Here is a 16,082-nt window from a genome sequence, read left to right on the forward strand (position 1 = left end):
CCCACAAGTTGAGAACCGCTGCCTTAAGGGAACTGTGGATGCTTCTAAGTTTGCATTTTCAGATGCTGGGAATTTGAAGTTTCAAGATTTAAAAAGTAACAGCAGCTTATTGCAGGAAATGTGGAAGCCCTTTGCCCCTCTATTTCTTAGCCCGCTTCCCGGCTTTCCTCCATAATGCCTTTTCCATCGCATACAGTGTATATTTTACACTATGGTCTCCCTCACAAGAAAATAAACACCACAAAAGTCGGGTTTTGTCCTGTTCCCCGCTGTATACTGAAGTATGGAGAGGCTAAACGTTTGCGGAAGTGGTGAATGATTATGGGTACAGATAAAAGGTAAAAGCATTTACCTGTAATTCCACCCAGACATTGCCCTGTTCACATCCGTTTCCTTCGCCTTTGGGAGGGAAGAGGCAGTTACCTTCCTTTGGGGACCAGCCTATGACACAGTTGGCTCCTCCATTCACAGACCTTTTTGTTTTTGACGTTTTATTTATTTATTTTTTTAATTGATTAAGTTATTATATATTCACAGACGTTTTAAAGCGCTTTTATTAGCTGTGCGTTTCCCATCACCGGGAGGCAGGCAGAGGCCCGCTCCTGACCCTCCCCACACCGGACCCATCACCTCCTTGGCCCGCAGCCCAGTCGGGGGCGGGGGCTCCCCTTTGCTCAGCTCCCACCACCCTTCCTCCTCATTTCCCTTTCCAGAGCCCGCGCCCGGCTGCCGGCTGCAACGTCACCACGCTGGGACGCGGGGGCTCCGGGCCCTGACGCCTGACGCAGGGTCTGACGTCATGACGCAGAGCCCAGCTACCGCGCAGGTTCCGGGCAGAATCCGTTATGGCCGCTGTCGCCCTGAGGAAGATGACTGGGGCTGTGCGCGCGAAGCTGCCGCCCAGACCGGGCACCCAGGCCCCCGCGGGTTTGGAGCGGCTGCTGGTCCTGACGCTCCTGCTTGCGTGCGCCACAGTGTCCAGTGGTAAAGGGGCGCGGCGGCGGGGCGGTTGCGGGCGACCCGAGGACCCGGGCGCGGGCCGGGAGGGAGCCCGGCGGAGCCAGGGAAAGGGCGCCTCCGAGAAGCCGAGATCTAGACGGGCGGGGGCTCTGCTGGTCAGAGAGAGAGTGGCTTCTGAAGGGGTCTATGAAGTGGGGTCCCTGCCAGGCCCCTGAGAGGCGCCGACCCGGGGAGCAGGGGGCGGGGTGTGGAGGGGCGGGGCGGGGGAGCGGTGGTGTGGTCGGAGTCGGCATGAACGGGTGGCCCCGGGAATGGTGGTGGGGCGAGGGTCTCAGGAGGGTGTAGAGTCTATGCCATAGAAGGAGGCGGAGGAGACCGGTGCTGAGGCGGCGGCCGCGGCTAGGAGCTGTGGTGTCTACCCGGGGTCCCCGGGCGGGGGGGAGGTGGTGGGGGCACCCAGGGTAGAGACCGAGGCGGGCAGGAGCCGTGACCGCACTGAGCTGCGGGGTATTTCCGAGGTGAAGGGGAAAGAGCGGCCGTCGGCGCTGGGGTCCGGGGGGTCCGGTTCTGGTTCTGTGTTTGGGGAAGAGCCAGGTTACAGGGGCCTGGGAAGAGGAGAGGAGTCCGGGACAAGGAGAGTCTGTAAGCATGGCCCCCTTCCTGTGTCCTGGTTAACAGGACACCCCTGCTTTATTTTCATGGATCCATAGGATTTAAGGACTTCATTTAAAAATGGTTATTATTTTTATGAGGTGAAATTGACATATAATATTGTATTAGTTCCAGGCGTGCAGCATAGTGATTCGATATTTGTATACACTGCAGACTGATCACCACAGGAAGTCTAGTTACCATATGTTCTCATACATAGTTAACATTTTTTATCTTGTAATGAGAACTTTTAAAATGTACTCTTAACAACTTTCAAGTATTCGATCCAGTTTTATTAGCTACAGTCACCATGCTGTACATCACATCCCTGTGACTTCTTTTGTGACTGGAAATTTGTACCTTTTGACTCCCTTTACCGATCCTTCGCACCCCCCTCCACAAACCAGCCATCTGCTCCTTGTATCTATGAGTTTGGCCTTTTTTCTTTGTCTTGTTTTGAGTTTTTTTTTTTTTTTTTAAGATTCCACATATAAATGAAATCATATGTTATTTGTCGTTCTCTGCATAGAGCCCTCAAGGTCCATACATGCTGTCCCAAATGCAAGATTCCATTCTTTTTTGTGGCTGAGTATCATTCCATGTTTATATATCTAGCATCCTTATTCATTCATCCATTGATGGGTACTCCCATCATTTCCATATTTTGGCTGTTGTAAATAATGCTGCATGATTAAGTATTGATTTTCTTAGAAATGTTACATCGTGAATCAAGCTACTGAAGGCGTCATTGAGAAATGAGGAAATCTGTAAACCAGGGCCTGAGGCATAGGGCGAACAAATCCACTAATAAGAACTTACAATGATTAAGCAGTTTTTTTTGTAGTAGTTCCCTTTTTCTTTCAGGCCAAGAAACAATCCTGCTTTTCTCCCTAAATCTTTTTGAGTTTTCAGGTGAAAAACAGTGTGAAAGGGATAGTGTTCTCTTATTTGCCAAGGAGGGCTGTGTAGTCATTCATTCTCCTACTAAAGGGCTGTGGTTACTGAGGGTTCCCAGCAGCACTGAGGGTAGGGCCACTGGACACCCCCAACCCCTGAAGTGTTTGTAAGTCTGTAGGGAGGATGCCCCATTTCCCAAGGCCCTTTCATCATTAGTAGAATATAATGAGGATTTCCTTGGCAGATGCAGATAGTTGTGCTCCGAAATCACTTAAGTGATGGTTTTGATCAGTCATCTAAGAAAAAACCGACATCTAAACATGTACATTTCTTGCTGGGATGCTTAAGATATATGGCTAGTAACTAGTTTCAGAAACAACTTTCCCCCCAAGAGATAGCTGGAAATCTTGTGAGGGGGAGTGTCGAGAAGTAAGGTGTCCTTTGTGTAGGTTTTTATTTATTAGAACCCCAACACTATTGCTCCAACTGTATTGGGACATCTCAGAGATTCTTTTTCTTCTTTTTTTAATGCATATTCTCCCCCCCCACACTTTAAATTCAAATTATTCCCTACTGAAAATAAATGAAACTAACATATATGCTTTTAATAGGGAAACAGCTCGATTGCAGTATAGTGTAGCATTTATAAAGCTTTAGATAAATATTAATGTTTTTATAAACATACCTAATGGTAGAGTTATTTCAAAGTATTACTCTTGTAATAAGAGAATTAAAGTCTAGATAGAATGTATTGAGTTTCAAACTTCAAGTAAGCATAGGAAGTTAGAAAGTTACCACATCAGATTTATTTGAACTTATTCCATATTAAGTTTCTTAAAATTTCAATGCTTGGATATATTCTTGGCAATTGGTAAGATTTTTTAAGTTTTATGGTTTTTGTTTTGATAAGGTCTAAAATATTAATATAAGCATTGTTTTGGATCACTGGATGGATGATCACTTTATGACCAAGTCTTGCCATGCCATTTCAGAAGTGTCTGCTTTTTACATTTTCCCTCATTGCCCCCAAATGATCACCTAACTTTAACGTGTAATGTATTTAAATTTTTAAGGTAAAGTGTGTGAATGAATTCTCAAGGTCCTCTGCATTCTTATTTGAAAAATGTTGATATAGTTTATTTTCTGTTTTTTTAAATTATTATTTTTAGTGGTAGTCTTATTTATTTTAAGAGAGAGAAAGAGAGAGATTTATTGTTCCACTTATTTATTCATTCATTGGTTGCTTCTTGCATATGCCCTGACCAGGGATTGGGCCCATATCCTTGACATATTGGGACAACACTCTAACCAACTGAATTACCGGCAGGATGACATAGTTTATTTTAATCAGTTTTTAAAAGGGACTAGTAGAAGAGAATTAAATTTAGGAAGCTTTATTTTTAAAATGTTAAATTTTAACTAGAGAGGTAATATCAAATAGGAAAGGGTAGAAATGGAACATTTAGAAGTCTAAAGTAATATATATGTTTGTAGAAGCTCAACAATTAAACCCATAAAGTCAGAATTATCACTTTATTATGAATGCTCTTCTTATTTGATTGAATTAACTCTATTTTGAAGGAGTGGAAGTCTAGGAGGTTGATCTAATTTGCATAAAATGTTTTAGATGAGTTCTTAGTTTGTTGTTTTGTGTATTACAAGTTTTTAGTCCTTGAACAATACCTATTAATTCTCCTCCTACTTGGTGTCGTAACAACAAATAGAGAGACAATGGAATATCCTTAGAAGAATGAGTGAGTTTTTGCCTGGCTGAGAACTCTGGGACAGGTTTTTCAGAGGGTACAATCAGTACAAAGATGCACCTTGGGGAGTGGTGTGATGAGAGTTAGGTCAAGAAGGTGGTCACTAAATATTCAATGCCTACTATCTGTTAAGTAGGCAGTGGGGACAGAGTAGTTAGGGAGATAGTAGATAATGAGATTGAAATAATGGAACCAGATCATATAGGATCTTGTGGGATATTATAAAGACTTGGAATTTTTTTGTTTTGAGAGAAATGGAGAGCTCCCAGAGGGTTTAAAATTTTTTCCCAAACACAGTTTACAATCAGTATTATTTTGTATTAGTTACAGGTGTACAGCATAGTGGTTAGACAATCATATACTTTACAAAGTGATGCCCCTGATATTTCCAGGACCCATCTGGCACCATACATAGTTATTATACTTCTGGAGGCCCAGTGCATGAATTCGTGCACCAGTAGGGTCCCTTGGCCTGATCTGTGGGATCGGGCTGAAATTGGCTCTCTGACATCCCCCGAGGGGTCCCAGATTGTGAGAGGGTGCAGACTAGGCTGAGGGACCCCACTGGTGTATGATCCGGGCCTGGGAGGAACAAGGGAGGGCTCCAGGGAGTGTCCGGCCCATCTCGCTCAGTCCTGATTGGCCAGACCCCAGCCAATCTAACCTACTGGTCAGAGTGCCTGACCCCTGGTGGTCAGTGCACATCATAGCGAGTGGTTGAGCAGCCTTAGCATATCATTAGCATATTACGTTTTGTTTGGTTGAACGGACGATTGGACACTTAGCATATTAGGCTTTTATTATATAGGATTATTGACTATACTCTATGCTGTGCTAGGAGAGCTCCCAGAAGGCTTTAAGCAGAGGAGTAACACCATCCTACTTAAGTTTGTACACGGTGACTCTGGCTGTTGTGGGGAGTGGACAGTAGGGGTTAGGGTAGAAGCAGGCAGATCATTTAGAAGGCCACTCCAGTAATCCAGATGAGATGATGGTGACTTGGACTAAGCAGTAGCAGTGGAGGGGTGAAAAGTCTTCAAATTCTGCATATATTTTGAAGGTAGAGTAACAGATTTGATGTAGGTATTAAGAAGATGATTCCAAGGTTTTTGGCTTGAGTAACTATGAAAATGGAGTTGCCATTAAGTAAGAGGGAAACTGTAGGTAGAACAAGTTTCTGTTTTTTCTTTTTGGAGTAGGAAATAAAAATGCATTTTTAAATTAAACTTTTAATTTTGAAATAATTGTAGATTCACTTGCAGTTGCAAGAAATAATACAGATTTCCTGTGTAACCATTTACCCAGTTTTCCCCTTTGGTAATATCTTGCAAAACTGTAGAATAATATCACGATCAGCACACTGACATTGATACAGTCAAGATACAGAATGTTTTCATCACCATTAGGACCTTTTGTGTTGCCCTTTACTGTCCCCCCACTTCCCTTCTATCCACACTCCCTCCTGAAATCCTGGCAATCTGTTTTTTAGTTTTATAATTTTGTCATTTTGAGACTGTGATACAAATGGAATCAGATGGTATATAATTTTTGGGGATTGGCTTTTTCACCTAGTATAATTCTTTGAAGATTCATCCAAGTTGTTTCTCATGTCAATAGTTTGTTCCTTTTTATTGCTGAATAATATTCTATGGTATGGATGTGTACTACACTTTGTTTAACCATCTGTTGAGGGACATCTGTGTTGTTTCCAGTTTTTGGCTATTATGAATAAAGCTGTTACAAACATTCAGATTTTTGTGTGAACATAGGTTTTGATTTCTCTGGGATAAATGCCCAGGAGTGCAATTGTTGGGTTATACGATAGTTGCACATTTATTTTTTAAGAAATTGCCAAACTGTTTTCTGGCATAGCTGTCCTATTTTACATTACCACCAGCAATATGTGAGTTTCATCCTTGCCAGCATTTCGTATTGTCTTGTGTGTGTGTGTGTTTTTTTTTAAGGGCTCATAGTTTTAATGTTTTTATTGATTTTAGAGAAGAGAGAGAGAGAGAGAGAGCGAGCAAGGGGTTGGGAGAGAGGTGGGGGGGGAGCAGGAGAGAGAGAGAAAGAAATATTGATGTGAGAGGTAAACATCAATCAGTTGCCTCCCGTACACACCCTGACTGGGGACTGAACCTATAACCTGGACATGTGCCCTGACTGGGAATTGAACTGCTCTGACTTTTTGGTGTACGGGACAATGCTCAACCAACTGAGCCACATCGGTCAGGGCATATATTGCTGTTTTCTATTTGCTAATATTTTGTTTATTTATTTTTAAAAATATATTTTCATTGATTTCAGATAGGAAGGGAGAGAGAGAGATAGAAACATCAATGATGAGAGAGAATCCTTGATCAGCTGCCTTCTGTACATCCTCTACTGGGATCGAGCCTGCAACCCAGGCAACCTGAGCATGTGCCCTGACCAGGAATGGAACCACTGAGCTACACAGGCCATGCTATTTGCTAATATTTTGTTAAGGATTTTTACATCCATATTCATGAAAGATATCAGTGTTTAGTTTTCTTTTTCTGTAGTATCTTTGGTTTTGATATCAGGATGATAATATTAGTTTCATAAAATGCACTGAGAAATGTTCCCTCTTTTTCTGTTCTGTGAAAGGGATTGTGTAGAACTGGTGTTAATTCTTTTTTTAAAAAATATATTTTTTTATTGATTTCAGAGAAGAAGGGGGGGAGAGAGAGAAAGAAACATCAATGATGAGAGAGAATCATTGATTGGCTGCCTCCTCACACCCCCCACTGGGTATCGAGCCTGCAACCCGGGCATGTGCCCTTGACTGGAATCGAACCTGGGACCCTTTAGTCCGCAGGCCGACGCTCTATCCACTGAGCCAAACCAGCGAGGTCTGGTGTTAATTCTTTAAACATTTGGTAGGATTCGCTAGTGAGCCATCTGGGCCAAGAGATTTATTTTTGGGGAGTTTTAAAATCAAGAATTTAATTTTAATAGTTATAGAGCTTTTCAGATAATGTATTTCATATTGGGTAAGCTGTGGTAGTTTGTGTTTTTAAGACTCTGGTCATAAACTTTCTCTTTTACTTGGCTTTTTAGAAAAAATCCTCATCTGAGGATATTTTTCCATTGATTTTTAGAGAGTGGAAGAGAGAGGGAAAGACAGAGAGAAATATTGATGTGAGAGAAACACATTGATTGGTTGCCTCCTGCATGAGCCCCAACCAGGGCTCAGGCTGGGGAGAAGTCTGCAACCGAGGTACGTGGCCTTGACTAGAATTGAACATGGCACCCTTCCATCTGCAGGCTGATGCTTTATCCACTGAGCCAAACCGGCTAGGGCTCTTTTACTTGGCTTTTTATGACTTTGCACTGGCAAGGGAGGAGAGGGTTGCTGCACATTACTGCCATATAGAGATAGAAATCTCCATTTGTTACTTCTGGCCAAGTGTGGGAGTTCTGGCTCCCCTCATGGTCTCCACTGACATAGTGGTGGGGGTAGCCTGGTTACTGCTTGACTCTTCCCTGGGCCGCCTCTGACTTCATCCCATTTGAAGGGGCAGGGACACCTTGTTACAGGCTGGGAAGCGTGGAAATGTAGGCTCCCCACATGGCCTTTGCTGGTGTGGATGTAAGTGGTGTTTGGCTGGAGTAGAGCAGCCATGGTCTAAAAGCTTTCTTTCTTGCTAGGCTGCCTCTCTCTTGATTTAGCTAGAGAGAGCAGGCTTTTTCTGGAGCCCTTTCTGTCTGTACCCTTTGGTGTTTCCAGGTTGCTACTTTCTTCAGTTCCAAGTTTGCACCACCTGAGATACAAAACAAAATTCAGGGAAGTCACCACTGGGTCATTTCTCAGGTCCTAAGGTCTCTAACTGCTTTGCCTATTCTCTCCACCTTGCGGAGTCTTCTTGTGTTATGTTATATATATTATGCAGGATTTTAGTTGTGTTTAGAGGGAGGGACGAGGAAAAGTATGTTTACTTCATCTTCCTGGAGGCCAAAATCATAATTCATTTGGAACATATTACTTGGAAGGTCAGACATCTAAGAGATTTCAAGTAGGCAGTTGGATTTATGAGTCTAGAGTTCTGGTAGTTCGTGGAAGTTCTCTTCTAATCACTGCATTTTTCTCAGAGAAGTTAGGAAGTGATACCATCAGTTGAAAGTGAGTACAACAGAGAAGGTGTTGGAAGTTTGAGGACAGGGAAATGTGAATGGTCTCCTAAGGGAGCAGGAGGGTGGATGGACTAGGAAAATATGTAATTGCCAACAGCATTACATGTACACCTGAAGTTTTGGCATTAAATTTAAGATGACAGAAAAACAATGGCATGGTTGTACATTTATTTTCAGTCATGCTCAGCTGCTTGGTGCAAATGGGGACTAGTCAGAGAGTTTGATTTAACTTGGGATATAGCCTCCTCATGTAAGTGGGACAAAGTGAGCAAGGGGGAAGGAAATTAGAGGTATATGTGAGAGGGATGGTGTCTGACCACAGACTTGACTCTGGGTAAAGAGGGAAGAGAGTGTATTGGGCGAGGGAGTAAAAAGGTGGTAGGTTCAGAGAATTATGGTCCTGATGGATTCAGAATATCAGGGAATGAATTCAAAGGATAGGAGGTCATGTCAGTGAGTGGGATGCATGAAGTTGAGATTCTGGAAGAGTTGTGATGGTAGATAATGACCATGGGAATAAGAAGTTAAGGGCTGCCTCATCCGAAGAGAGGAGGGTCAAGGTTTTTGAAATCAAGACGGGAGTATTTGGGTAGAGTGAACTCGAGCCAGAAGCTAAAATCATTGAGAATTAGGGATCCTAACGGGGAGTTCGGGGACAAAGGTTAGTGGGTGATAGCTGATGACAAGGAGAATCAAGACTGGGGGCATTTAGGGAAGGAAATGGGAGAATGGTCTGGAAGGGGCTCTACCCCTTTTCCAGTACAAGAATGTGGGAGAAAGCAAGAGCTATTAATTAAAAAGGCTGCAGGAAAAGTATGACCCGAAGGGAGATTCAGGTTTCAGTTAAACAAGAAAGTGAAAGATCATAGAAAGGATTTGCTGGTGACGGATTCTAGAGTGCATGGTGGAGGGTTTTCGGACATGGAGGGGCTTGGAGATGGGGACAAATTATAATAATTCCCACCCCTGTCAGCTTGTGTCCCTTTACATATACATGACTATCCCAAAGGCCAAGTATAGAAAAATAAAAATTTAAAAAGCCAAGTTTAGCTTGTTGGCTTCCAGCTTTACAATTTTCTTTTAAAACATGTTTTCCCACACTTTGTCAGGAAAATTAAATATATCAGAGAAATAGCAATTTTTAAATGCTTGAATCATAACCAAGTTGAGGTGATGTCAAAATTCTTTTTAAGAAATTCCTCTTAATAATTTTCTGAATAACTAATTTACAGTCTAATGTAGTATCTGTGAACAACTTCAAGAATATCCACTACACTTTTGTAGTCCCTGTTTATTTTTTTCTTCTAGCGACAAATCAAAAAATCAACTGTTGCAACTGTTATAGGAGAGTTTTACTAATTTTTTTACTAATTTACTAAATTATTTTTTCTGAGAGTCTATTCAGTCCATTTTTTTTTCTATACAAAGTGTATGTCAACTATGATACACAAGCCAGAGTGAATTCACATAGACGAAGAGTTGGCTGTTAGGTTGTTCATTTGTGTTCAGGCACACCTACTTTTGCAAAGCCCAAGAGTAATTAGGTTTAATCTTAGCCCTATAAAATATTTTTCTTTACTGTGATAGACTTAAAAATATTATGTGAGTATTTTTAAATCTCATGTGACATTTTAAAGCATTTTTTTAACAAGTGTAATGGATATTCTTGAAGTTGTTCAACAGATACATTAGGTTTTAAGTTAGAAACTGTTAAATTTCAGCAGGTATGCCTCTGAACTTTTGGTATGTAGACTTACTGATGTGAATAATTTAACTTTTACTTTAGTAAATCATGCTGAGTTAAGAGCTTGTATGTATTTGGTGTCATTCCTGTATCCAGATTGCCTTCTTTAATCTTTCAAATAGTCTAGTTCACACTTTGTTTTTAAGCTCCAGTTTCCAATTCTTTTCCTTTAGGAGTTTTCCCTTCTTCTTCCTAAGAATACTTTTTTTTTTTTTTTTTAATTTGGGAGGGGGGGTATCTGCCAGTTCTAGTAGCACTTAGAAATGCTGTCTACATTAGCTTCTCTTGAATTTGTTGTACTGCATTGGAAGTACTTAAGTTCAGCCTTGGCCGGTGTGGTTCAGTTGGTTGAGCAACGTCCTGTACGCTGAAAGGTTGCTAGTTGGATTTCTGGTCAGGGCACATGCACAGGTTGCACGTTCGCTCCATGGTCGGGGTGTGTGTGGAGGCAACCAATTGATGTTTCTGTTTCACATAAATGTTTCTTTCTCTCTCCCTCTCCCTTCCTCTCTCTCTAAAATCAATAAAACATATATGTATTAAAGGAAAGTACTTAAGTTCAAATTTCTTATGTAGTTTGTGACCTTGAACGAGGATCAGCGTCTGTTTTTCTGTTCTGGGCATGGGATGGAGTCTGGCTGGGCAAAGATTACTGAAGTCCAACCCCTTTGTGAAGTGAAAACAGAGGAGATGGGTGAGAGCTGTGTGTGGACTTCGCCCTTGTGACCTAAAGTCAAACTCCTCTTTATTCTTTCTTTTTCTCTTCTGTTGGTAGGCTAGGTCTTCTTTGTTGCTGTCTGGCAAGACAGCTGTTATCTGATGCATAATTGACCTAAGAAGAAAACTAACTGATTGCTGCCTATTGAGACTTACTAATTCTCAAGAGCAAGATAATAGGAATTTAGCAAAGAGAAATGCTTAGTGAAAAATTTAGGTTAATATGCTTCTAGCGTAATGGATATAAAGTTAGAGCTTTCATTTAATGTTCTTTATTCACTTCCTTTAGCTCTACCACTGGCTGATTCACTGAACCAGACTGCACTCCCGGATGTTTCTACTCCAAATATGAGTGCTGTTTTAAAACCTGAAGAACAAACCGAACCTTCTGTTTCCCAAATCAGCACCACTCTCCCTCCCACAACTAGTACAGAGAAAAGTGGAAGGGCATCTGTCCCCCCTCATTCTTCACCTACTGCTACTCTGTCCCAAGAGGAAGCTGATAACAATGAAGATCCTAGCATAGAAGAGGAGGATCTTCTCACACTGAATAGTTCTCCATCCACCGCCAAAGACACTCTGGACAATGGAGAGTACGGAGAACCAGACTATGACTGGACCACCAACCCCAGGGATGATGAGTCCAGTGAGGCGTTGGAAGAAAACAGGGGCTACATGGAAATTGAACAGTCAGTGAGATCTTTTAAGACCCCATCCTCAAATATAGAAGAGGAAGATAGCCATTTCTTTTTTCATCTTATTATTTTTGCTTTTTGCATTGCTGTTGTTTATATTACATATCACAACAAAAGGAAGGTAAGTTTGGGTTTTTTAGCCCCCTAGTTGTCCTTTAATATCTGAATCATACTTTTTTTTTTTTTAAATATGGACCCCATTGTTTTTTTAAAAAAATGTATGTTTATTGATTTTAGAGAAGAAGGGAGAGGGATAGATAGAAACATCAATGATGCGAGAGAATCATTGATTGGCTGCCTCTTGCACGCCCCCCACTGGGGATCGAGCCCGCAGCCTAGGCCTGTGCCCTTGGCCGGAATTGAACCTGGGACCCTTCTGTCCGCAGGCCGACGCTCTTATTCACTGAGCCAAACCAGCTAGGGCTGAATCATACTTCTTATCAATGCTTTTGGTGATTCAGGATTTTTTTCTTTAGTCAAGTTTAAAATGGTAAAACATGGACATGCCTAATCAGTTTATAAATCTATGATATATTTCAGTGATGGCGAACCTTTTGAGCTTGGCGTGTCAGCATTTTAAAAAACCCTAACTTAACTCTGGTGCCTTGTCACATACAGAAATTTTTTGATATTTGCAACCATAGTAAAACAAAGACTTATATTTTTGATATTTATTTTATATATTTAAATGCCATTTAACAAAGAAAAATCAACCAAAAAAATGAGTTCGCGTGTCACCTCTGACACGCATGTCATAGGTTCGCCATCACTGATATATTTTAACAGCTATAGTCAGAATGTTTTACTACATGTGTTTCTAAGAAAAATAATTTTTAAAAAATTGATTTGAGGGGAGGGGATGGGAGCGAGAAAGAGAGAGAAACATTCATTTGTTGTTTCACTTATTGATGTATATTTATTGGTTGCTTCTTGAATGTGCCCTGACTGAAGATTGAACTAACAGCTTTGACATATCGGGACATTGCTCTAACCAATTGAGCTACCTTGCCAGGGCCAAAACCCTGTGATTAAAAAAAGTAAAAAGGTTTTATGTCTTAATTTAGCATTGCTTTTTCAATGGGAATACTTGTGGAGAAAGATGGTTAATTTAGTACTTTTAATTAATTAAGCATTGAACTTAGTGATATTTTAATAACTTTTTTCCCTGGTTGTAAAAGTTTAGGGAATTCAGAAAATACGGAAAAATATAGAAATGAACATTTAGGCTACCACTCAAAGCTGAGCATTATTACCATTTTGGTATATTTCTGGTGTGTGTGTGTATATATATATATATATACACACACACACACATATATATATATACATATATATATACATATATATATGCATATATACATATATATATGCATATATATATGCATATATATACATATATATATGCATATATATGTATATATACACACACATACATATATATACACACACATGCACACACATATATACATATATATAATTCAGACATATATGTGTATGTTATAATTTTTAAATGAATTTGATCTCATACAGAGTTTTGTATTGTACTTTCTACCTAACAAATCATGAGCATTTTCCATTATCATTAATATTCTTTAAAAACATGATTTAATAGCTACATATTTTATTTAGCTGTTTTCTAGTTGAACATTTAGATGACTTCCAATTTTTAGTTCAGAAATAATGTGACGAACATTTCTGCACTGGAATTGGTTTGTTAGATTCCATGAGGCAAAGGGCGTATAAAGAGGACTGAATGGCCCTTGTGTCATCCTGTACACCAAAAGGTGGCAGGTTCAATTTCTGGTCAGGGCACATACCTAGGATGCGGGTTTGATCCCAGTTGGGGCAAGGACGGGTGCCTACAGGAGGCAACTGATCGATGTTTCTCTCTCACTTCGATGTTTCTCCCCCCTCTCTTCTCCCTTTCCCCCTTCTTCTCTCTAAAAATCAAACATATCCTTGGGTGAAGATTAAAAAAAAAGAAAGAAAAAAAAAGAGGACTGGATAAATAATTTAGTGTGAGGGTGCATTTTGGCACTCTTAGTCCCAGAGCTGAATAGTTAAGCTTTTCAAATATTTTATTAAAGGGAGATCCAACACACAATGCCCTTTTGGTCAGGAAGTCTCAGATTTTGACTTTATTGTAACTTGCTTTGTGATTCCTGGAAAACCACCTTTCCCTTTGGGACCTTGATTTTTTTACCCGAGAAATGACAAAACGACCAGATAATGTCAAAATGCTTTCCATATTTGAGAGTCAGTGATTCTAAAATCCTTTCGGTTATTTGTGGTTTAGTGGTCTGTCACTAGCTTTGTAAATGCTTGTAGGTGGACAAAAGTTTGAATGCCAGGGGTATTGTATCCTGGTGTTTAATTTGGGTCATCTCTATTATAAACACCTAAAGGATGTGTTAAACAGGTGGGTTCCTGGATTCCACCGCAATCTACTAACTCCGTTTAGAAGAGAGAGCCCAGGAATCTGTTTCTAACAAGCACTCTGTGTACAATAAAATGGAAAACAAAATAGCCTTTTTGCTGTTTTTGATATTTTACTTTTCATATTTGGGAACCTAGGAAAGAGGTATTTCACTTGTTATAAAAACTTTTAGCATCTCCTCCATTTTTTCTTCTGTATGTCTAATTTATTTTGTCTTATTCCAGATTTTCCTTCTGGTTCAAAGCAGGAAATGGCGTGATGGTCTTTGTTCCAAAACGGTGGAATATCATCGTCTAGACCAGAATGTTAATGAGGCAATGCCTTCTCTGAAGATTACCAATGATTATATTTTTTAAAGCAATGTGATTTGAGTTTGCTTATTATGTAATATTATTTGCTTGACTTTTTATATGATATCGTGAAGATTTTTGCCATAGGCAATTGATATTTAAATGAGAGGTGGGTCTCTCTTTATTTTGCCTTGGTGCTTTGGAAATTAAATATCACAAACAAGGAATATATAATTTTTTTACACTTTCAGAGGTGAATTCAGTCAGGTGTATAAAATGTGGAGCTAAGCATTACCTTTTATTGTTTTAGATTTCTTTATTGTACTTCTGGAAGTATTAGTGATGCTACTTTTAAAAAAGATCCAAAACTTGTAACTAAATTCTAACATATCCGGTACTGTTGATTCAGATTCTCTTCCTGCCCTCCAAATACTCCTTTAAAAGCACATTTCTTTGTGCTCCCAAACTGTAATCTACAAGGATGTATGTAATAATACATACATAGGTTTGCATATAGGTAACATTTTTCTTCTCCAGGAAAATTGTTTTGGATAATTTAAACATAATTTAAGATAATAATATTACTCAATATGACCACAATTTTAGCTCAGTTAATAAATGTTTCTAGAAATTCTGGCAGTAGAGATGCTGCAGTTTGCAGTGGAATTTGGTAAAATGTTATAGAGATACCATTTTTTGGTTAGAATTACTGAATTAAATTTAGAGGTAGAAATTGTGGTAAAATAATAAATACATGTACAATTGCTTTTAGTTAGCAATTGATTATATCACGGGTTCCTCCAAGCTTTCAAGCAGGGGGCAGAGTTTAAAATTATATCAGATTTTTTCATATTGTTTATTATCTTATAGTAAGTTTGAATAAATTTTAGGGGCCATTATTACTTAAATAATATTATATCTAGGCCTTTCAAATTAAAATTAAACCTGAATGAAGTTGTATACATAAAGAATATATGTGTACACTGATGTTTTCTCTCACTGTATTATTTTTAACAGCAACTGGAAACTAATCCTGTATTTTATTTTAGCCTATCATAAAGAATTGATCAATGTGTAAATATATGATTTGAACCATGGTTGACTTACAAGTGTCAATACCAACTTTTTAGAACATATGACCCCTAATGTACATCAAACGCCCACTCACAAAGCCCGGTGAGCAGGTGGGTGTGTGCTTTGTGTAGAGATGGGAGGAGAAGGGCAGTCCATCATTTCTCGTGGTGGACAATTTATGGTCCTAATCAGGAAGGGAAGCACAATGGAAATACACCTGGACTGTTTTATTGCAGTAATTTTTTTCATATCTGAAATTGTATTATTTAATATTTTGAATAAGATTTTAAAAAATAAATGGCAAAGATATCAACCCATGACTTTATAAGTGTGTTTTATTTTAATGATGGCATGGGTCCTTCATTTGGTTGGTCACAGAGGGTAAGTGCTATGTCTGGGGGAAGCTAAACTGACTAGCTTGCTTTTGTACCCTTTTTAAAAAATATATATTTTTATTGATTTCAGAGAGGAAGGGAGAGGGAGAGGGAGAGAGATAGAAACATCAATGTTGAGAGAGAATCATTGATCGGCTGCGTCCTGCATGCCCCCCACTGGGGATCGAGCATTGCTCCTTTTAACAGTAGAATTCTGCCTCTATGAATTCCACTGAACTTATAAATCCTACTTTAGGTCCAATTTACCACAAAGTACTGAAGTAGTATTGTAAAGAAAAGTAAAGCAGCTAAATCAATGTGTGCC

At 39.8% G+C, this 16,082-nt stretch overlaps 1 protein-coding gene across 1 annotated transcript; it reads left to right on the forward strand.

The window, feature by feature from the left end:
* Window positions 1-799: 799 nt before the first annotated feature.
* On the forward strand, window positions 800-15,708 carry CUNH5orf15 (chromosome unknown C5orf15 homolog). Its single transcript, XM_036313438.1, has 3 exons — window positions 800-984; window positions 11,177-11,703; window positions 14,244-15,708. Exons 1-3 carry the CDS (start codon window positions 846-848, stop codon window positions 14,373-14,375), a joined length of 798 nt encoding a protein of 265 aa, XP_036169331.1. The 5' UTR covers window positions 800-845; the 3' UTR covers window positions 14,376-15,708.
* Window positions 15,709-16,082: the final 374 nt, after the last annotated feature.

The sequence above is a fragment of the Myotis myotis genome, unplaced genomic scaffold (assembly GCF_014108235.1).
Source record: "Myotis myotis isolate mMyoMyo1 unplaced genomic scaffold, mMyoMyo1.p scaffold_m19_p_6, whole genome shotgun sequence".
Taxonomy (NCBI): Eukaryota; Metazoa; Chordata; class Mammalia; order Chiroptera; family Vespertilionidae; genus Myotis; species Myotis myotis.

Bases quoted from the DNA above. Each gene is read 5' to 3' on its own strand.
- CUNH5orf15 (XM_036313438.1), top strand. From the start codon at position 846: ATGGCCGCTGTCGCCCTGAGGAAGATGACTGGGGCTGTGCGCGCGAAG. The intron at 985-11,176 runs GTAAAGGGGCGC...CACTTCCTTTAG, and splicing joins GTGCGCCACAGTGTCCAGTG to CTCTACCACTGGCTGATTCA. The intron at 11,704-14,243 runs GTAAGTTTGGGT...GTCTTATTCCAG, and splicing joins CATATCACAACAAAAGGAAG to ATTTTCCTTCTGGTTCAAAG.